Source organism: Acipenser ruthenus, chromosome 5 (assembly GCF_902713425.1).
Source record: "Acipenser ruthenus chromosome 5, fAciRut3.2 maternal haplotype, whole genome shotgun sequence".
Lineage (NCBI taxonomy): Eukaryota > Metazoa > Chordata > Actinopteri > Acipenseriformes > Acipenseridae > Acipenser > Acipenser ruthenus.
This window is the reverse complement of record NC_081193.1, coordinates 35,153,201-35,177,274: the sequence shown is the minus strand read 5'-3', so window position 1 is coordinate 35,177,274 and position 24,074 is coordinate 35,153,201. Positions and strand designations below refer to the sequence as shown.

The following is a 24,074-nucleotide window of genomic DNA, read 5'->3' as shown; positions in this document are numbered from 1 at the left end:
CCCCAAAATGAGTGGGGGTGCAATCCAGGTGTACTGCCTGCAACTGAAAAATGCTATTGTTGATCTAGTGGTAAAATAAGTAGTTAAACTACTTCTTTGTTTTACCATAAAAAAATCAATTTGGCCATCTCACATACCTGATGTAAAAAGACTTTTAAAAATGTCAAAATGTTTAAATATGTATAAAATATAAAACATCTCCTATAATGATCTTAAATGTGCTCACTATTTATATCAATTTAATAGAAGACCCTGGGGCATGTTCCCAAATCATTTACCACATTGTTATTTTACTTTATTTTATTTTTTAAAAGGAAAGCCAATGTTAAAAAAAAAAAACAAAAAAAAACCTCCTGGGTTATTTATTTGAAGCTTTGTGGTTTAACACTGGTATACATGTTTTGTAATATGGCCCTCCGTCTCATATAGCTGAAGTCTGTGTCCTCATGAGAAATGTGAGAGGAACAAAGACTGAAGTGCCAGCTGACCTGCTTGGTTACCCAAAGTTTACACAAAAATATCTTCTGAAATAAAAGTACTAGGTCATTACATTGTACTATATTTCGAGAACAAAAGGCACGTTTTACTGGAGAGAGAAAAAAAAAAAAAAAGAAGAAAAGGTTTGAAAAGCCTCTCTGGTCATTAAAGAGATGCTGAATAAGCACTAACCGAAGTAGATCAAAAAACTGTACAGAACACTCCAACGTCTGTTACGAAATAAAAAAAGAAAGAGATTCAGGGCGTTCATTGTTCTATGAGTGGAATACTAGGATTTTCAAGGAGGCTTCTGATTTAGCGTGGATTCAATTTGCATTACACAGCACTCCAGCTGTCACCCAGGGAAGGAGGGCTATAACTCATTGATATATGACTAGGAATGGAAGGACAGCAAAAAGGATTGGAGAAGTCCGGTATAGTCTAATGAAGACTCACAAGACCATCTGGACTTCAGTGAAGGGTCAGGAGTAGAGTTATATAGCTACACAATTCATTATATTACCCCCCCCCCCCCCAAAAAAAATTACGTTCCTTCATCATATCACAACAGCTCAGTCAGAGTATGACCTCAGATTTACGAATGACAGTTGTGCAGATATCAACTCAGTTAGGGCCACTGTAGCATGGCAAGGATGATTCTACCTTCCCAACCCGCAGAAGTGTAAGGGACAATGAGACACTCCCTGTGGAGGCTAGTCAAGATCAGCAATTCAGGACATGCAATCCTGACTGCATGGCTCACCCTGCACACCACACGGCCGTGCCTTTACCAGGTGAGCCACTGACAGATCCCCACACAAATGATTATCAACCAAAGAGTGCCAAAATAAATGTAATCACTGGGTCCTACTCTAGAGCTGAATGCCAAGAGATACAAAAGGGAACCCATTAAGCTTAACAGAGTAGAAATGGTTTTGTTTTGCAGTAATGCACTGAAATTCAAGACTACATACAATGGTATTCAAAATACATGGCTAGTGTGTTCTGGAATGTTTTTGGACTGGGGATTAACTGAAAAAATAACGTGAAAGCAAAACCCTATTCTTAACCTTCACTGATGTGAAAAATGTGAGCAGAGCTCTTGTTTTCACAGTTGATTTTATTGCAAGAGTTAAAAGCTTTCTGTGGGCAAGAAATGTGTGTTGTCTGAACGTTCTTCTGCCATTCCTCTTGACAGATTTACTCAGTAAAGTTTACTGGAGGTTTGCAGTTGTTGTGTGAATTCCTCATTGTGTTGCATTACTTTATTTAGGCTTGGCGGTCTACTCCTAACCAAATAACATCTTCACTGCATCTTTTGGGAGGTTTAATTAAAGCAGAGTATGAGTGTATTAGTATAAAATTGCAACCAAGTGGGTGGACATGTCTCTGTGTAAAATGTGCCTGGATAAGAGATCCTCATGTCTACATGTATGTATGCCAGTTGAGATTTTAAGAGAAAATTTGAATACGATACGTCTGTGTTAAGGTGCATTGACAAGATGTTTAAGAACTGCTCTTCACTGCTAGTTGCCGGCCATAGAAATGTGCAATTTATGCTGGGTCTTTATATCATAAGCGCCAGCACCATCTAGTGCACAGTACTGTATTGTCAGGAGAAAAAAAATAAAGAAATAAAAGAAATAACTTCATCCAAAATCTTACTTGTATTTCTGTTGTAATGATTAATTTATTACTTGTTTGTAACCAAGTCCTATAGTATGTTTCTGGATTTGTACCTGTTATTATTTATTTTTTTTTATTTTTTTTTAGCAGACGCCCTTATCCAGGGCAACTTACAATTGTTACAAGATATCACATTATACATATTATACAGATATCACATTATTTTATTACATACAATTACCCATTTATACAGTTTTTACTGGAGCAATCTAGGTAAAGTACCTTGCTCAAGGGTACAGCAGCAGTGTCCCCACCTGGGACTGAACCCACGACAAGTAAACATGTTAATGTGTGCTGTTGTTTATGTTACTTTTTAGTGCAACTGTATTTATTGTAATTACTGCAGCATAATTGTAACTGTAATTCAACAAAATAGCATTGTAATTGTAATGTCAGCAAACAATTCTGCTGGAATTGTAGTTATAATGAACCCCAGGTTTGGTGTCCTGTTGCTGTGGTGCTCCAGAACACCCTTGCCAATGAAATGCACATGCTCCTGCAATTTAATAGAACTACCAACTTAATATTAGCCTGTGAGGCAAGCTAGCTTCCCCCAAGACTCACCAGCTATAAACAGAACCAATTACCCAGAATGGCTGGAGGTAATCTAATCTACATGGAAGTTTAATAAAACAAGCCCTTGAAATACATATATACATGTTCTTACCTTATCAGCACACATTGCCACCTTAATGTCCTGCTGTGAGATTTCGTAGTGTCTGATGTTCCGTACATAATTCCCAGCCAGTTTCAAAATATCGGCAGAGATGTATTCTAATACTGCTACTATGTAAACTGAAACTTGATGGTCGATTTTGTATCCCAGGACCTCCTAGAAATTGAAAAGGAAAAAAAAAAAAAGGTTACGATCAAGACTCAACAGAGCACAGTGAGTTCATGGAGGATGTGACTGGCAACGGAGTTTATCCATGGTGATCATTTCTGCTGTATTGGGCCTGTCTCTACCTAACTTCAAAGAAAATGCTTTAACAGAGTTCATGTTTAGGAGACCCAGGTCTCCGTTTAGAAGGTTTGTTGTCTTGGAGTAATATGGGGTTCAAACGGCGTGAATACGCTCTATTCCAAATCATGGTTTTAGTCAATTCCTGTTTTTCAATCCCAATTCCATTTCCTTTTTAAAATCAATTCCGATCCCCTTTTAATCAATTCTAACACACCATTGATCAATTGGCATTGAAAAACAGGAACTGACCCCAACCCTGATTCCAGTCAGTCAATGTTTATGTGCATTGTGGCAGGACAGAAGCCCTGCTGCTGTAAATAGTGTGTGTGGGAATGCAAGGTTGGCAGGGATGGGGTTAAATCTGTCCCTGCCAACAATCACAGGTGTGGCCATTCCCCTTTAGGTAAATTAGTGTTAATTGGGATGGCCACATGTATATAAAGCAAGGAAAAATCCTTTGTCTGGTGAGGGAAGTTAGGGTGAGTAGGTAACTGTGTGTGTATTTTGTAAAATTGTCAGTAAAGGCGAATGCCCAGCCTGACAACAGTGTTTATATGGTACTGTATTGTTTTGTTTAAACCTTATATTTTGGCCACTGTGCCTGTTTGTTTGTTCCCGTGTTTGTGTTTGTTTAACAAACGTGCGCAATAGCGCTTTAACTGCAGTTTCTAACCGCTAAGTCTCATTCTTGATGCTATCCGGCTACATATGGTGTTAGTGGGATAGTGCCCCCTGGAGAATCAGAGGACTTCAGTTTAAAAATAAATAAATAAATAAATACATATAAATAAATAAAATGGACCTTAAAGACTGGGATGACCAGCAATGCTGGTGGGAAGCTGCAGGGGCTCAGTGGGGCAGAGCTTGCGGGGAGTTTGGGCACCGCCGAGACGTATGCCACACAATATATGGAGGGATAACACAGGGACAAGGTTATCTCCCCTGATGAGTGGCTCCGCCTAAAGGCCCAAGACCAGCTGCCTCCCAAGACATCTGGGAAGGTGGTTTAGACGCCCTTCTCACGGACCTGGAGGACCAAGGTTGGTGCCTCGTCTGTGGAGAGTTAGGGCACCCGACGGTGTCCTGACCCCTTCAGGGTGAAGAGGAGTTACCACCTGCCAGAAAAAGGAAGAGGAGGGGTGGCCGTTCCCGGAGGCGAACAGAGGGAGAAGCCTTGCTGTCTCCAGTGGCAATGAGAGAGGAGCCATTGCCGTCTTCAGAGCTGATGGGGAAGGGGCTGCCACCGGCTCCAGACTCTTAAGGCCAAATGCCAGGCCAACCTCAGCAGCCGATACATCGGCCGCTGAGGGGAGCATGGCTAAAGCCAGCTAGCCGCACGTCCCGAGTGCCCAGCACCGCCACTCCTGCCGGAGTGCCCAGTGCCCAGTGCCACAGCCCCTGCCAGAGTGCTCTGCGTCGCTGCCAGCTTTGCTGCCACCAGATGGCCCAGCTTTGCTGCCACCAGATGGCCCAGCACCGCTACCAGCGTTGGGGTCACCCTCTGATGAGCAGCCCTGACAGGGGAAACGTCACTCAGGCTTAGGGGATAGAAAGGAGGTTCAACAGGCACCCCCTCACAGAAGCTCAGGGGTCATTAAGGGGGTTAAACGGGCAGCCCCTCACAAAAGCCCAGGAGTCACAAGGGATTAAACAAGCGACCCTGACAGAAGACCCAGGACCACCATGGCTGAAGGAGGAGGCGGGGGGAACCAAGTCCACCACCCCTATGTTCCACCGCTTATGGCTCAGAGCCCTCGACCCAGGCTCCCAGCATTTGTGGCCTGACTTCTGGTCGCTGAGCCCAGTTCCCGGGTCTCCTGCTGTGCTCCATCTGGTGGCCCAGACGTCGCTCCTTGGTCGCTGGGGCTCACAACTCTGAACCCGCCCAGTCGCCAACCTGTGCTCTCGATGCCCCATCCACATCGCGGAGGTCAGGACCAACCCGCCCGACAAACAACCCACAAGAGTCCGGAGGGAGAAAAACGGACAAGGGGGTTAGGCAGTTAGTGTTTCAAGGGGGGAGGTGGCCGGTGCTGTAAATAGTGTGTGGGGGAATATTGGCAGGGATGGGGTTAAATCTGTCCCTGCTAACAATCACAGGTGTGGCCATTCCTCAATTAGGTAACTGAGTGCTAATTGGGGAGTGGCCACATGTATAGAAGGAAGGAGAAATCCTTTGTCTGGTGACAGGAGTTAGGGCGAGTAGGTAACTAGTGGTCAGTGAAGGCGAATGCCCAGCCTGACAGTGTTTGCATTGTACTGTATTGTTTTGTTTAAACCTTTTTATTTTTGCCACCATGCCTGTTTGCTTGTGTCTGTTTTTGTGTTTGTTTAATAAACGTGCGCAACAGTTTAAATGTTCAAATGTGTACCTCTTTTTACTTTTGTATTATTCTGTTTATTTAGCAGACGCCTTTATTTAAGGCGACTTACAGAGACTAGGGTGTGTGAACTATGCATCAGCTGCAGAGTCACTTGCAACAATGTCTAACCGAAAGATGGAGCACAAGGAGGTTAAGTGACTTGCTCAAGGTCACACAGTGAGTGAGATGGGATTTGAACTGGGGACCTCTTGGTTACAAGCCTTTTTCTTTAACCACCGGACCACACAGCCTCCTTAAACCTTTTGTAAGCTCAGCAGTGTTTTTTTTAACTTTATACCAAAAATCCTAATCTACATCTGATTTTATGTATACGTCAAACTGAATTAATAAGAAATGAAAATCTGCTGGAAATGAGACAATGGAACTGGAGCAGTGGCGGCTGGTGAACTTTGGGTCAAGTGGGGTGTAGTAGGAGAAAGAAAATGAACAAATGCAGACAGTATAAGACGTTTTCACACCAATTCTTTCTTCCTATTGAAATTCCACTGTGATTACTATGCGTTGTTGTGATGTAAAGCCACGTATATTCGCACATAGCTCATTTATTTCTATTTTACTGTGCAATATAAATGAGTTAAATGTATCTACATTAGCTCTATGTACAATGTACATTAAATTAGGACTGTCACTCGATTAAACCTTTTGATTAGCGTTAATTTATGGGCATTAGTTGATTAAAATCGGTAGATTAATCCATTCACATTTTTAATAAAGTTAACGATCGTACAACAACTATCCTACATAGTAATATTTAAATCAATAGGATCTAAAGAAATACAAATAAAATATGCCCAATGGGAGTTTGGTCTTTTTAAAACCATTTTTATTATTATTTGAATTTTAGTAACTGTAACAAACTAACAAATGTTACCTGTCCAACCTGACAGCTCAGTTACACAAGTCCCAAGAGCCAGAGCAGCACAGTTACGCGTCCGTTAGCAATGCACGAACACGGAAACAAAAAACACTCAGAGGTTAATAACTAAAGCAACAGTTTATTTTGTTATTCGGAATAAATTCGCCACGCTGGACTTTACCACAGTGCTCAACAGCTCTGATTAAAATGCACACGAGCAACAACTTTAAACTCATTTTATAATTAAATCCACAGTATCCTAAAGATCTGATCGTGCATCTACCCAGATGCACAATCAGATCTTTAGTTGATTAATTGGTCCGATTAATCTGTTAATCGGAACAGCCCCAATATTATTCAAAATATATTTTAATGAAGAAAAATAGAATCATCCTATGTAGAATTACATAAAGTAAAGCGGTCAAATAAACAGTACTCACCTACTTATACAGGAATTTTGCCTGACGACCTTTAAGGGTAGCAAACTACTCAATGGTTCTCTTGTTGAAGTCTGGTATTTCGTGGATCAGCTGTTTGTCTATTGACAGCATTGCCAGTGCGTTGAGTCGATCCTGGTTCATTGTGTTTCTTAATTTTATTTTTTTATCCTCTTTAGAGTTGAAAAACTTCTCAGATTCTGCCGTTGTCATGGGTGTTGTGATATTTTAAAGAAACAACCGAAATAGAGCCATAGCAACACAAGCACAACGACATTCTGGCTGCCCATATATAACAGAAAGTTCAGTCTTTGTTAAGCATCAGATATGCTTGCACTGTGTCGGTTAATGCTTGCATTGGAAAGCATTGGTTGTGTCTTTCAAACAATTCACTTTGCAATAACTTTGCACTCCCCAGATGTTTTATGAATTCAAAGCGTTCCTCTGCATTGACAATTATTATGTCGCACACTTCTTTAGTCACTTACTCCACTTTCTTCACTTCGGTTCTGCGTCTGGGTGCTGGCAATTTTGAACCCAGATCGTCAATGTATTCACGCACGTTGTTGCTACTCCTAATAAACTCTGTAGTAACTCTCTCAATATGGACTCTGTCAATGTCTCGTTTCTGGAGTTGACTGTATAACACGTCAACATGGGGCATTAGATCAAAAAAAGAAGAAGAAAAAAAAGGAGTCCCCATCTTCCAGCATCCGAATAAACCCCTCATGAATAGCGCTGGACTCAATCTCCTGAACTTTCAATTGTCTTAAAGCATTCGAGGATGTCTTCTCCGTGCTCGTAGGCTGCATTAACTGTCTGAAAACTGAAATTCCATGGTGTTGCTGCCCCTCTCGGAAGTCTGCTTACTATGGCATTCAATACAATAGTACTCTTTGGTGAGTGCGAAAAGAATGCCGGAACGCCAGACAAATCGCAAAAGAAAATTGTAACTTGCGAGATTTTAGATACAGCTTGCTCCATGATTAGGTATAGCTGGTGGGCACAGCAATGAACATAATGCACATTCGGGTATCTGTCCTTCACCTTCCTTTGAACCCCTGCCAGTTTCTCCACGCATCACACTGGCACCATGGTAGCATTGAGCAATCAGGTTCTGTTTATCACAGTGCTCCGGGAAAACCAAGTTAAGTTGATCAAGCAAAGCTGCACAAGAGTCTTTTAAATGTAAAAACTTCCAACAACTTTACCGTTTCCATCAATATACCGATAAACCAGTACTGACTGACACTGTCGACACATCAGTGGTATGGTCAGCTTGTACAGCCACATATTTGGTGCTTCTCAACTGCTGGACAATGTGCTCCCTAGTCACGTCCAGCATGCCGTCCAGCAGTTCATTCTGAATGGGTTTTGAAGTGCCCTTAAACACTGCTGCAGTTTTCACCTGCTTCTCCATTGCACTGTCTATACTTGATTCAAAATCCACTAGGCCCCTAAACACTGCTGGATTTAAAGATGACTCTAGTTTCATCGTGCCCACGTAATGCCAATTCAAAAGCACCACAACACTGTACACAATCGATTAATTTAGACAGAATGTACCGATTCCTTTCAACTTCCTCGTTATGTTTTCTTATCCCGATACGACAGCTTTTGTCTAATTATGTATATATATATGTATATATATATATATGTATATATATATATATATATATATATATATATATAGATTGGATACACACACAGCGGGGCGGTGCCCTAATGCCCTTTATACACGTGCCGCGACTGGAGTATTAGAATGGAACCCAAAATGTCTCAGTAAGGTACATTTAACAGATTAAAATTGAACAGGTAAACCAAATTGGTTGCTGGAAACTCAGGCAGTAACTCAGGCTAGCACATGATTATAGGAATGAGATTAATTTAAGAGTGTATACAACAATAATATTGAACAGGAAAAAGAGATTTATTTTCCTGAACCATGACAGCTTGCTTCTCGACCGTTATAAGCATCCCTAAATCTGCATGCCACTTGAAAACCAGCACTACTAAAACTTCCATTAAGACTGATCAAAAGTCACGTTTTGTGACCATTCAAAAAGAATAAAAAACAACAGTGTTTGACCAGGTAATTCTCATTCACTTGGTTATCTGGGGCAGTTTTTCCAAAGCTTTTGTAATCCGATTTAAAATCGCAATTAAATGCTGCAATTGGGTTTTTCAGAATTTAAAGAAAAGATCAGGATTACTTTTATCCAAAATATCAGGATCACTTTGATCCTACTGCAAAGGCTAATTTCAATTTAAAATAATCTTAGAGCAGATATTTTGTTTGGATTTCAATGAAAAAACACACTGTGCAAATAGAGTATTATGATACACGTTTCACATATTTAAGTTTTGTATCCATGCTGGCAAATTAACAACGTGTCTCTGATTAAGGAAAAAACGCTTTAAGTGGTACAGCTTTTTATCAAGAACAGCTTTGTTTTCCATTTATTTACATGATGTCTAACACAAATGTTTTTGGTTTTTTTTAAATGTGTGTGTGTGCGCTCGCTGTATCGATATAGAGATGTAGAGATCATATCTTTAATGTGAAATGTCAATGGAGGCTCCTTCTAGAAGTAATTATTTACATGCCTCACTGCCCATCCAGCAAGTAGATCGTGTTGTGGTCCAGCTAAAGAGGCATCATGGTGTCCTGCCTGAGGCTCTGGCAGGTCTTCGGTCAAATCCTCACCTTCAATGGCTGGTACGTTGCAATTGATAGTATTATTGTGCAAAACATTGCAGGCTAGAATTATGTTGCATGCTCCTACCGGTTCCATAGGCAGGTAATTCAGACACGCAAACCGTTTCTTAAGCACCCTGTTGATGTGTTCTATTGTGCGTCTCGTTTTAGCATGGGTATTGTTGAAATGTTCCTGCGCTGCTGTAGTGGGGTTGGCATAAAGCATTATTAGCCTTATATAAAACATAAGAAATAAATAAACCTGTGTAGCAATACTCAAAATTATCAACTGTCATATTTCTTTTTTAAGTTAGACTATATCATAAATAATAATAATAATATATTTTTATATAGCACTTTTCATAGTGTACCACCACCACAAAGCACTTTACAGAGGTAGGCTGTGAACTGTGCATTATATGCAGAGTCACTTACAATAGGACACTGATTTAACATCTCATCCACAGGATAGAGCACAAGGAGGTTAAGTGACTTGCTCAGGGTCACACAGTGAGTTAGTCAGGTGGGATTTGAACCGGTGCCCCCGACTTTAACCACTGGACCACACTGCATCCTATAATGGCCTATTTAAAACAAAAATAGGCTATGAAACTATTAAAACAACTTCAAAAACCGTGATTATTTGTAACCTGGATAAATGTAATACAGCAGTGACATTTTCTGAAAAAACTGAGCAAAACGATCCAGATAAAAGTAATCTCGATCACAAAATATATAATCCAGATTACAAGTTTCGAAAAACCAGCCCTTGGGTATTAAACTGAACCTGGCTTTACCTTCAGAAGAGGGTGAATTTTGTCAACAGGCAGGGCTAAAGGATTCCTTCTTTTCCTCTTCTCTATAGCAGCCTGTGCATCTGCTATGGCCCACTTGTCAATTGGATGTGGAAAACTTTTCTGCACACGCTCCTGAAAGTGAAAGGAGAAGGCAAATTCAAGAGGTTGTTATGAGCCAACATTTTTTAATACTTGCACGCAAACACTGAAAGCCACTTAATATCCCTGTTGTTAAAGTGACTCTGCTCTTATCACCACTCTGAAATGTCCCTGCTGCACTATAATGGAGTCAATGAGGACCAGTGCCTGATAATATGGCTTTGAATATTATCACACTCTGCTTAATTACAATCAAATGCAACAGTCATACAACTGATTTGCACCTTACTTAATTGGTAAACAGAAGGATTAGAAAGTTAACTTTATTTGTAATATTAAAATCATATAAAAAGTAGCACAACACAGCATACAGAAAACACCTATTGAAAACAGTAAAGCACTGGCAAGCATGTTCAATCCCAACGTTATCTTCCAAACCGGCTAGATCACTGCATGTAGTAAAGTAATAAGTAGTTCAAAACCAGTGAGGTCAATCTAGAGTTAAAGACTGCTGCTCTTTAAAGCATTGTATTCCATCAGAGTCATTAACAGACTACGCACTAACATACAGTAATTGTTTCCTAGAAATGCTGGAACACATTCACACAAAATAAACAAAATGATGGATTCCAAGAGCAGGCAGTAAATTAGCTGGGCTGTCAAGGCTGATATTACAGAGCAGTCATTGCAGCTTTTCACCAACAGAGGGGGCCCTTTCCTTCAAACCACCGGGGTGTGTGAGATAAGACAAATGAGTGACGAGGCTTTCTTTTGCCCTCTGCATATCCTTTTGACTTTGTATGTCTTTTTTGCATAAAACATGCTAAAAGATAAAAAAAAAAAACGACAGTATTCAGTGACTATATAAAATGGAAATGAAAACAAAGAGCCCTGAGACTTTTTAAAATGAAGTAAAAACTGCACAACTGTATTGAAGCCAGACCTGGGGTCAATCATGCTTATAACTACAATTACAGCAGAATTGTTTGCTGAAATTGCAGTTACAATTACAACTGCAATGAATTACAAATTGCACGTTTTAAAATTGTAATTGACCTCAGGTCTGATTTTAAACCCGGTACAGTGGGTCTGCAATCCAAATTTAAAAAAGAAACCTGTATCTGAAACAATGTAACCCAGTAAAATTGATGTTCCCAGTTTTTCCGCTGAATTCTCTCCCGCAGTCAGCTCACTGTAACGTACCTCCACATCCTGCACGGTGCGCGGCTGGGCCTGACAGAGCATGCTCAGCAACAGCAAGATCAGCTCCTCAATGTACTGCAGGGCATCCTCCTTTGAGGAGAGCTTTGGGTGGACTTGGTTTAAAACCTACCAAAAAAAAAAAGAGAGAGAGAGACAGACAGAGAGAGAGAGAGAGAGAGAGAGAGAGAGAGAGAGAGAGAGAGAGAGAGAGAGAGAGAGAGAGGAGAGAGAGAGAGAGAGAGAGAGAGAGAGAGAGAGAGAGAGAGAGAGAGAGAGAGAGAGAGAGAGAGAGAGAGAGAGAGAGAGAGAGAGAGAGAGAGAGAGAGATTAGTGCCACAGTAAGCAACTTCCATTCAGTCACAGAAAACAGAAATGTATTGCGCTGCAGTGACAGAGCTGTGAACATACTGTACCTTCAAGCCTCGATATCAAGCATATGGTCCATCTCATTGTTATTGGTTAAAACAGTGTGCTAGTGAAATTTTTTTTTTTTGTTTTTTTTTACTATAATGGAACTTTATTAAGAGAATCATATAAAACAGGTGTGTACCAGCTGTAAAGGTACTACCTCAATGTTTGTATCATCATGGCCAGAGTTTAAAACATGGCAGTGAAAAGGTTTTCAAACTCTAAACCTTATGGAGTTGTGTACTAAATGTGAGGACAATAACTCTGTCTATATACACAATCTGACAGCCATATTTGGTCAGAGATGAATGTCATTGTCACCAACACATTCAGCCTGGAGGGAATATATAGGCTAACCTTGCAAATATGAAGTCACTACCTCAAATGGTCTGATATATAAGGGTTGTAAGCTATAAGTGGAGATTTTGTGAAATTACAGCCAGAAAAATGTTGCCCTACAGAACAATAGATGGTCTTTATCATCTGGAAACCAACCATTCACATGACCAGTCCTCTTAAGCCACATGTCAAATGTGCTAGATTTTGCCAGAGAGTTTTCAGAACATTGAAAATATTACTGTTTTAAAATACATATATGTATATAAACTGTATTCATCCCCTTCCCTTGCTGATCTGAGATCTTCCTGGAGCAGGTCCATAAAAGCAGAAAATAAATTGTATTTATCTTGCTCTTAATTGTATTATTACTTGTACTGTGATACTTGAAATGTATTTGCTTACGATTGTAAGTTGCCCTGGATAAGGGCGTCTGCTAAGAAATAAATAATAATAATAATAATAATAATAATAATAATAAATTGGGGCAGGGGGGCCCAGTTTAATGTTTATGCCGAAGTTCATCTTTGGCCTACCGTCAAATGACAGGAATATTGTTAAATGCCAGGAAAACTGGAGGAAACCAACCCACAAAGAGCTTGAGGTCTCAGACCCCATTCACACTTGCGATTTAAGGCGGCCCTTTCGATGCGGCCCAGTGTCTGCAATCCCAGACCAGGGCCGGCCTTTACATATATAAACGCAAAGCAGACTTAGGCCGCCTTTTCGTATCACATGACCAATTTGATTTTCTATGACAACACGGAAAATAGCAGATTTTCTATGTCAGAGATTTTTTTGTTTTACATTTGGGGAGGGGCAAAAAACATGCAAAGATTTTTTTGTTTGTTTGATAATAGCTAAATCAATACACGTACCATATATAAACAATAACACAGGCAACTTTGCTTTAAATTTACGTAAACACACCTGTCTAATAAAACTGCTTCTGGTATTCATGTTCAGTGTTGAATGAGGCTTCAGTCAACATGCAGAGCTGTTCAAAGATGCCGAAAACAAAAACAATCACCCCTAAAGATCAGATCAACGAGTTTGGCAAGGACGAATTTCATGTCGATGGTAATGTGCTGTTTTGTACTTCATGCAGCAAGGCTGTAGATGACATTCGTAGGCACACCATTGTAGAACACATGGGAAACGCTAAACATAAATTGAATGAAAGGAAACGTAAACAAACAGCAAACTTGGAATTATTTTCTGTGCTCAACGCCAGCGTCTCACAACAATTTATAACAGGGGACAAACGGAACTATTTGAAGTAAAGCTTGTAACATGCTTAGAATTTGAAAGTGTAAAAAAACATATTTTCAGTGTAATATTTCAATGTCTGTTATTGTGATTATTACTGTTAATGTTATTCTACTGACGATAGAGCAGTAGTTTATTATGTATCGTAAGTGTATTTGATATATGACGGTGTATTGCTGTATTTAGATTAGGGCACTTCCCTTAATGAAGTTGCCGTAGCTACATGTGGAACAAGGGTTTTGTTGTAGCCATATGTTGAACAAATACATATAACTGAGAAGAAACATGTGTAATGTAAATTATATGAATGTTTATTGTAAATAATGAATGATAAATAAGTTTATTTTTGTATAAAATGGTTCCAGGTGTAACAGGTTATTGAATAATTTATTTATTTATTTATTAATGTCGTGTCTTTCTTAGGAAGGAGCAGTAGAATTAGGTGGTCAGTCATGACCTTGTCATGTGAATATCAGTCCTTGTATGTATAACCTGTCATTTGCAATCTGAGTGAAGTATCCATTATGAAAATAAATATTTATACTTGTGAACACTAGCAAGTTGCTGTTTCCTGCGTTCTAAACACCTCCGTGTTCTTGAGAGAATAATGTGATTATGGGTGGGGGTAAGCTCGGACCGTCACCCTGTTACACACCATAACAGGAAGTCCAAATAGTCAATAATATGTGTTTCTTTTTTATACCATCAAATTGCTACTGTGCTGCATTGAAAAAAATATATTAATAAGAAACACCTGCTACAAATCAAGGATTACTGTATAGCTCTTCCATTCTGAGTGCAAAATAATAATTGGGGAGTTCTCAAATAACTATGTAACTTGGTGACGGCTGACATATTTCTCAAAACAAATTAATTTCCTATTGAAAATTATATATATAGAAAGGTAACATTTGAATCTACGCTGCACAATAACTTATTAATACATTTAAAAAATGTTTTTGCCTTTTTTTGTACTTTCATATTTTGAATCTCATAACCGACCCCTGTCCCAGAGTTTGATTTTTAAGTTTCAGAGTGAAATGTTATACATTTAATTATTATAATGTTATGTTTTTATACAAAAATCTGAAAGAAGTATTTAAGTTGTTTAAAAAACATATGTTAAATATGAGAAAAGCTATGTCATTTTCTATTTATACACCATTCTATGCATGTCCCAGAGTTTTGCACACAAAATCTCATAACCGACACCCACTGACTTTTTGTGTAGAAATCATAACATATCAATAAAGTCTTTCAAACAAGGTGAAAGGTCAAGGGTTTCTGTAGCGAAGGACTGGAGACAGAGGTAAATATGCTCTTCATTATTTTTAAAATATTACCGTTTAACTCACTAGTGCAGCCTGGCACAGTTGTGTAGCTCATAACCAACACCGCTAGCAAAACATGGAAATAAAAATATTGTTGAAATGTACATGTATTTAATATAAATTTACTTCATCCTCATTGTTATAACATTGAAAACGGAAAACAATGGCTGCCCTTTTTGTTGTAAATGGACAAAGAAGTGAAATTTCTCACAACCGACACCTTACAATTTTTCTCATAACCGACACTTTTCAAAAACAAGAAAAATGTTGGTTATGAGAAGTTAGTGTCGGTTATGATTTTTATATTATTTACTTGTATACTTCAAATCATTTTTTGGGGTGTCACACATTAATAACACTAAAATCCAATTATATAGATATAGTTAGGGTTACAATCAGTTTTATATTCTCTTCCGGATCCAGATTTTCTCTCAGAGCTGATAGTTAAGACATTAATAAGATGTCTTTGCATATAGCAAGGCTGAGCTGTGTATTTGTGAGAAGTTTAGAAGATACAGGGAAAGAAGAACAAATTATATTGAGAGACAAAATAAGTACCTAGGAAAGGGAGAGAAGTAAAAAGAAATACATGCCAGTAAGTGAAGTGTCAGATACGGTACAGAGAGGTAGAAGAAAGAATTAGACAAAGGCTTTTCATAAAAAACAGACGACAGACCGACAACTAAAAGAACTGACCACTGTCATTCCACAATCAACACCACCACATCCTGTAAATCAGGGTAATAAGAGTGCAGAAAGGCCTTCTGTATCTGGAGCAGGCCAGGTCCAAACACATGAATCACCGTGCACCTCTAGAAAAAGTCTTCGGAAGGGAAGACAGATAGAAGAGAATACTTCCAAAGAAGAAAGACCATAAAGGCCACAGAAAAAGCAAAGTTCCTTGAGGAAAAGATAAGAAAGCTGGAAAGACAAACTGAAAAATACAAATTCTGATGTAGACTTGCTTGTGTGTTTCGGATCATTTTCTTGCTGCATGACCCAGCTGCACTTCAGCTTCAGCTCACAGGCGGATGGCCTGACATTCTCCTGTAGAATTCTCTGATACAGAGCAGAATTCATGGTTCCTTCAATGATGGCAAGGCATCTAGGTCCTGATGCAGCAAAGCATCCCCAAACCATGACACTACCACCACCATGCTTGACCGTATGAGGTTCTTATTGTGGAATGCAGAGTTTGGTTTTCGCCAGACATAACGGGGCCCATGTCGGCCACAAAGTTCCACTTTTGACTCATCTGTCCATAGAACATTGTTCCAGAATTCTTGAGGATCATCCAGGTGCTTTTTGCCAAACTTGAGACGAGTATTCATGTTCTTCTTAGTGAGCAATGGTTTCCGCCTTGCTACTCTGCCATGAATCCCATTTTTGCCCAGTGTCTTTCTGATGGTGGAGTCATGAACACTGACCTTAGCCAAGGCGAGAGAAGCCTGCAGATCCCTGGATGTTGACCTAGGGTTCTATGTGACTTCCTGGATGATTTTATGCCTTGCTCTTGGAGAGATTTTGGCAGGACGGCCACTCCTGGTAAGATTCACTACAGTCCCAAACTTCCTCCATTTGGACAATATGACTGTGACTGTGGTTTGGTGGAGCCCCAGAGCCTTAGCAATGGCGTTGTAACCCTTTCCAGACTGATAGGCATCAACAACTTTTTTCCGGAGGTCTTCAGGAATTTCTTTTGTTCGTGGCATGATGTGCCTCTTGAACCTGTGTGCTGACAACTTCACTCTGATGGTAAGGGCCAAAGTTAGTCAGATTTATATTGGGCAGGGCTGGTTGTTAACCAAAGTACTCAAATAGCTGACCCTAATTATCCCTTTAATTGGGTTGAGTTAACTAGGGTGGGCAATAACTTTTTCACACCTGAAGATTACATGTTTGATTACCTTGCACACAAAACAAATGAAAGAAGCACCAAACTTTGGGGTCATTTTTTCTCTCAGACTCCCTCTATATACTACTACAACCCACAAAAAAATCTGACCAAAAACAATGTGAAAAATGTGCAAAAATGCAGAAGATCAGACAGGGGGAAAATACTTTTTCACGGCACTGTATATTGTTTTTAAATGTATTTAAAGAAAGGGCACAAAGGGTACCATGTCAACTGGAATATGATATAGAAGGACGGCCTGCAGTCTGTAACCATTTCTTCTGATGTTTTAATGAATTGCATCCAAGGATTTAGCTATAAGATGAAGTGCTGAGAAAGAAACTCGTAACCAACACAGAGCTTTCATAACCGACACCCCACACTCATAACCAACATTGTAATTAAAATTAGAATTTAAACAAATATGAAATATAAGTTTAAAAAACAAATGCTATACTTGTTTTCTATTTGCAAAACACTCCACATCTGTCTAAGTACTGTTTGCTTCCGATTTATTTTTTCTTCAGGAAAAAAACTTATGAAAATGTTATTTAATAGTGTCGGTTATGAGGTAGAAATTTAAATAATTTAAATTAAAAACAATAAGTTTTTAATTAGTGGGTGAAATATACATAACAAAAATTACAATTCTAGAAACACCACTTTTATAAATCTATCTAACAATAGTGTTCAGTTAACAAGTTTTCTATTGGGTGTCGGTTATGAGATTGAGGGGTTCATGACACAAAATTAAGAAAAAAATACAAAAAAATGAGAAATATTAACAGTGCCAATAGTAGGAAACAAAACTTCGAAGATTGCTGATTGAGTATAGGTTTAAAAAAAACACATAACAGCAATGATTTTATATCAACTTTTTATCAGTCCAAGTTACATAGTTATTTGAAAATTCCCCAATTAGCCACATTTTAGGCCTGCTTTTCAGTCACATGTGAACGTGCAAAGGCGACTTAAACCGCAAACGTGAACGGGGTTGCAAACCTAAATATGTGGCGGCCCTGGGCCACCACAGTAGTGTGAACGGGGTCTCAGACAAAGCCAACCTATACTATCCTTGAGCCGTCGACTGAAACTCTCATCAAACACCAGCCTGGAGAACTACAGTACTGTAAACCACCAGGTAAAAGGCTGAAGTTCATTTTGTTTTGCTGTCACCAAGCCTCCCAGCATACTGCTACAAAATCCAGCGCTGCACATTTCTAAATAGAAGATAAAACTTCTTAGCTGCTCTCAGAATAGCTGCACATAAGAAACAACAAATTGAACTCAAATGTAGCCAGGTTCCCTCAGATGGAGCATGACTTTGCAAAAACACTCTCTCTCTCTCTCTCTCTCTCTAGTTTAAGTATCTCTGTTACACTTGGCCGGTGCTCAGGAGCCATGCTGTAGCACCATAAACATTTGGGGAGTGCTTTATCAGCACAATAGTTCTCTGCTAGAGTACATTCACACTCATATGACCCAGCGGAGGGTTTAGCAGCAACGCAGATAACGGCTGCATATCAGGCATTCCTGTGGGAGCTTCAAAACAAGCAGTAGGCTTCATTTCTGGTCAGTACAAAGTGCTGGTTACCATAGCAACAGTATCTGGTGAAATCAGGGAAGGAGGCCCCAGCCATTACCCCAGCCAGTTGTACCCCAACTTTTACAAAAAGTTGGGGTACAACTGCTTCTGTGAGACTGTTAACCTGCCATGATCCACAAACCAGTAGAGATACTCCTTAAATGATCTGAATTCGTGTAATCTAACCAAATACTGTAGGTACAGTAAATATTAAAATATTCAGATCTGCATCCATTATCAACCCTACGAGAGTTCCGTCATGAATGCTTTTGATACTACACCTAGCAACTCTATTTTGTATCACTATGAACATTGCTGGGTAATTAATTAACCAGGAGAACAAGGTACCTAACTTCTTTCGCTGCCACACGTTTGCAAACGGATCTCGATTTTATCTAAATACAGCAGAACCCCAAAAATCAAACACATACGGTAAGGAGGACGTTCGGAAGACTATAATTTATGAAACGCCTATTATATTTGGTATTTTAATAAAAGGCCTACATCTTTAACATAAGGAGTAGTTAGTAGCTGTGAGGTTTCAGTGTAAAAAAAAACCATGGCAACATGACTGAGAAGCCAGACATCAAGAGGGTGACACATTTAGTGTTTTTGGTTTCTCAGTTATACTTTCTCACACTTGGACGCACTACAGTAGCCCCAAGTGTAAGCAATTTTTACAATTGAGGGCTAGAGGGTAAGCTAACCTAATCCACTGTAGACAATGTAAAACTGTTTTTCATAACCCCCTCCGCCATACTAAACTACAGTTTTAATATTAAGGAAAACATTTTTTCACTCAAAGGAGTAATAGCCATCAAACATGAATGATTCTGCTTTAGTTTATGCTGACAGAGCTAGTTCTGCCTCATCATAAAAAGCTTAATGCCATCCATAGAACTGTACCACAGTCTAATGTGCATTCAGAGGATTCTTCAGCACAAGAGCCTGGACTCACTCACACTCCCAAGCCTAACCAAGCAGAAGAAAAGCATCTGAATTCAAAGCATGTGGAAGGGTTAACTTGGAAATTCAATGCAAAGCGAGGCAAAACAAAATCCATGCAAAAATCTTGAGTGATTTAAAATGTAATAAAGTACAGTGAAAGCATGGTAAAGCATAGGTAAGAATTGTAAAGAATAGCGAGGTGTGGCAAAACATATTGAACAAACCATGGTAAACTAACCCTCGTAAATGTTTCCTATAGTAAAAAGTGTAATAAAGCACAGTGAAAGCATTGTAAAGCATAGGTACCTGTAAGCAATGTGAAGAATACTGAGGTATGGTAAAGCATATTAATAAACATGGGAAACCAAGGTAAAATATGGTACAGTAAATTAAATGCATAGTATAACCCTGGGAAAAGGATGGTAAAACTGCAAAAATACCATGCAAAAATCCAGTGGTAAACTTTTACAAGGGTAATTATGTTAGTTGCTATTAAAAGATGTTGAGCCTCATCTTGCAAGTTATCTCTGCTATAGTCATAAAGTGTAGTCCGCTTTTCTTTCACTATTTGACCAAACAAGATAAATAATCAATCTTTCTCTAGGTTTTCTCTCATTCTTCTTTGGGGTATAATCAGAAACGGGCTGTTTGCTGTATTCATGTTAATGTACTGCACAGTATGGGGTCTCTCTGCACTCCCATCTCTTGTTTATTTCATTCCCAGGCCACAGTGGGTGACCAAACAGGAAGGCCGCAGGCTTCGTTTTACTTTTAAGTTTTGGCAAGGCACTATTATTTTCAGCATGTGGTGCTCCACAAATATTTAGATTGTCATTTCCCAAATGATATACTGGTTTTACATATGAATAAACATCCTTTAAAAAACAAAAACTATAAAAAAAAATTCCAATTACATCTGACGCTCTGTGGAACATCACAATGCACTACAGTTTATGTACCTTACTCTGTACAGTACAGTACATGCTCTTTTTTAACCACAATATAAATACACATGATATATTTTGTAACAGTCATCTCCGGGTGCATTGCGAGTCAGTAACACTATCCATTTATTCTGTTCCAAGTGTTCAAATTTGGGACTTGGAGTGGATGAACTAGACAACTTTTAAACAGAACACCTAAAATATCCCCAGTTATGTTGGGGTCATTCCATACCAACACAACCAGAGCCGTTGCCTGACCGTCTCAGATTTGGCTTGAAAAATTAACCTGGGGGTTTTCGGGCCCGCTGAATTGAGAAATGCTAATTTTATTTATTTATTTTTTTAATTTCCCCTTTGAGCTGTGAACTGGCCGAAATTTTTATATATATATATATATATATATATATATATATATATATATATATATATAGCATTGCTAAACTCAGCAGGCCTGAAAACCCTAGCACTTTTCTGTTTGACAGGCGCAGAACGACCCGTTAATTAATTTAATAAAGTCCTTTATTATTACCACTAACCAATTTTAGTAATTCTTGTATCAAGACCTTTGCATATTTTAAAATTTGCACTGTAATGGCCTCTATGGTAAAATGCCAGGTGAAAACTGCTGACAAATGTGACCAACAATGCATATTTGTACTGTGTTAGTTATTGTAACAGTTTCCTATTCCAAGATATAAAAAACTATTCATTCACTTTAAATTGCAACTTCTCTTTTAACAAGTCATTTCTCTTTGGGTGGTGTAAATTGCTTTCCATTTCACAAATGGCTCATTTTCAGTTTTAGAATTCATCCAGTTTGATCTGTAGTGACCTGTAATGCCTTCAATAACTTAGCCAATTAAGTGTTACCATCGTACCATGGCCTGTAACCACAGCATGTACTGTATATTAACTTCTTAGAAAATGTCTATGCAAATCTGTACAGGTCTCACTGAACTTACAGTGTACAGTACAGTACATTCAGACGTCTCCACGATATCCTTATCGCAGATAATATTCATCCATAATTTGTCTCCTCTTTACTGCTTAAAAGCTACAGTTCATTGTATTTCCATTTCTCAAAGGTATATATGAGCATAAGGATAACTATGGGAGCTGCACATGAATATCCACACAGCCCTGTTAGAGAATTCTTAAGGCCGACTGTCACAAAGACGGCCGGAGTGGGTGGCGTCAGACCAGAGCCAGGAAATAAACAACAGAGACTTGGGGTTTTGGTGAGGCTGAGCGCGTGACTGCGCTCAGCATTTAATAAACAGAACAGAAAATAAAAGGTTTTAAACACAAAACACAAGCACAAAACAGGACACGGCACTTCACGCCAAAATAAATAGACAAACAAAACGGACTACACAGACAAACGGTGCACGGAGAGACAAACAAACACGGTGAGTACAAACACTTATATTTACGATCTTATTTTACTTTACGTTTCTCCTTCTCTCTCTCTCTCACCCGTTCTCCACTCTCGAACACCCAACCCCGCCTGCAAGAAATGTGCGTCTATATATACTATTGTGCTGGGATTCAATTACTAATTAATTATTCACTTGAATCCCAGCACGTGAATTAATTCTGTGCAACCCCGTGCTCACATATGACATTTAACCAGCACGTGAAGTGATTTGTGCTCTCCTCGTGTCTAAATACAAATCTACACTTTCTAAATACACGTGAAACACAGACCAGTTTATATCCCGTGTACCAATGACTATACACCAACATTTAACACACGCACGCAACATCACATAACACACAAATGCACACAGGGGCGGGGCGCATTGCCACACCGACACAAACAAATAAACAAACAAATAAAGATGGTGGTTTGGATTTTGGCTGTGAGCCTGTAGTTTAAAATATGGATACTTTCACAACACTACAAGATGATGTGATTTAGTTATTCATTTGTTTATTTGAAATGATTTACGGTTCTCTAAAGACCTTTAAGTACAGTGCAAGTGAACTCCAGCCCAGAGTCTAAGAATAGCAAACTCTTCTGAACTGCTGGTCCAGATTAGCTGCCGGCCGGACACCTTTTCAACTCCAGCTGCTGTTTCCACCCCCACCCACCCCCCAGCGTGGCTTCACTCCCTTCCAAAGAGCACAACCCAAACTAAAGTTCACATGACAGGTCAGTTCTAGGAACACTGCGGAACAGCCTGCACTTTGGTAAGAGTCAGTGGGGAAACCAAGCTGTGCTGCACCAAGAATCTATAGGAAAAAAAGGATGGTAAGTTATGCTGTCTCTCACCACCATCTCCTCTCTATTAATATTCAGAGTTACTGTAGGTCAGTTTATGAAATTCAACTGCTATATAGTCTTGGAAGATACTGTACATCCCCGTCATGGCAGTATTACAAGAGGAGAGCTATCAGTAACATAATAACCATAACTGATAGCCACTGGGTGCAAGTTTTAAATATAGATAGACAAACCTCCACATTACTGTATGATGCTCTCAATAACTAAAGTGCTAAACAATGTTTTGTCACAACTGAATAAGCAGTTCTCTAGATATGAATAAATAGAAGTGTCAGATACGGACAGGCATTTGGAGAGACAACCTCCATGGACCCCAAGATTACAACACACTTGATAATGTGAGCTAAAGGAGGTCTTTATCAAGTTTCACCACAACTGGACAAGCGATTCTATAGATATACTCCATGCAGAACTATAAATGACAGCTGCCTCCACTAAATCGCTGTTACCAGGGCATTATTTGGACTTCCAGCCAATGTCAAAAGCAACGGTATTGAAAAGAATGGGGGGCAAACTTCACCCTATCTTTAAAAAAAAAAAAAAAAAATGCTGTGTCATTCAAGAGTGGTGCTTGTCAATTTCTATAGCAGGAATGGAGGATGATCCAGGATGGGATTATGAAGATAGCAGAGTGTTTGTCTTTACTTAACCCAGCAAACTGTATAGAACTACAGTATGCTGTGGGAAGGAATTCGGTGTTTTGGAGAGGGGGTGCTACTTCTAGGTGCAATTAAAGGCAAAATATTTCTGAGGTGTGATGCTACCTTAGCCACGTTAATCCTCAGAAGATTTGCTCACTGTGGAAAAGCCTTGGTTTTCACCGCCTCATTAGGCAGAATGGCCTTGCAGCTATTACAGAGCAGAGTAGACACAGTCACACTTTCTGTGGTCCAGAAACGCTCCAATTGGTCCCCCAGGATTATACAGCCTCGCTCGCTTCTGTAGCCAAAGAAAGTGTCTGGGTGGTGTCCTGTGTACTGCATGCTAGACTAACCCAAAGGTATGCCTGGAATTCACTTCTCAGAGATCAACAGACAGTGCATGCAGAGACAGAATGAGATGGGAAGGCATGAAATGAAATAGCAATTTTGCCATTTATTGCCTTTGGCACTGCAAGTCACACAATTACCACTCAAGTTCAGTTAATTTGCATATACATATCATGTAGTGCAGCAAGCAACACCTCTGAAAGCTCTTCAAGTGTTAACAGCACAGGCAGTCTGTGTTTGATATCCTTTGAAATTTGGGCAGGTTTTACAGTAAAACTGATACTTTGGGTAACTCAGTCATAGAGTAGACATTAACCAAGCATCCCTGGTGGCATAATGTACAATAATGTGTGGGGGGTATAACGTTGCTGGTCTAATGGTTTATAAACTAGAAGTAAAATGGATATGAGGTGTTAATGGTTGTTAATGGTTTCTGAAATTTGGCGGGAGAATAAAACGAACGTGGCCACAAAACAAGTTAA

At 39.3% G+C, this 24,074-nt stretch overlaps 1 protein-coding gene across 4 annotated transcripts in view; it reads right to left on the bottom strand.

The window, feature by feature from the left end:
* The window catches only part of LOC117402902 (son of sevenless homolog 1), a 68,469-nt gene that overhangs the window by 34,935 nt on the left and 9,460 nt on the right, over positions 1–24,074 (bottom strand). For 3 of the 4 annotated variants that reach the window (XM_034004515.3, XM_034004517.3, XM_034004518.3), the window contains exons 2-4: positions 11,602–11,727; positions 10,300–10,431; positions 2,831–2,995 (exon numbers count right to left, since the gene is read on the bottom strand). In XM_034004515.3, the coding sequence (XP_033860406.2) occupies positions 2,831–2,995; positions 10,300–10,431; positions 11,602–11,727 (423 nt within the window). Of the gene's footprint in view, positions 1–2,830; positions 2,996–6,807; positions 8,444–10,299; positions 10,432–11,601; positions 11,728–24,074 lie in introns of those variants that run through there. The other variant, XM_034004520.3, reaches the window with a different exon arrangement.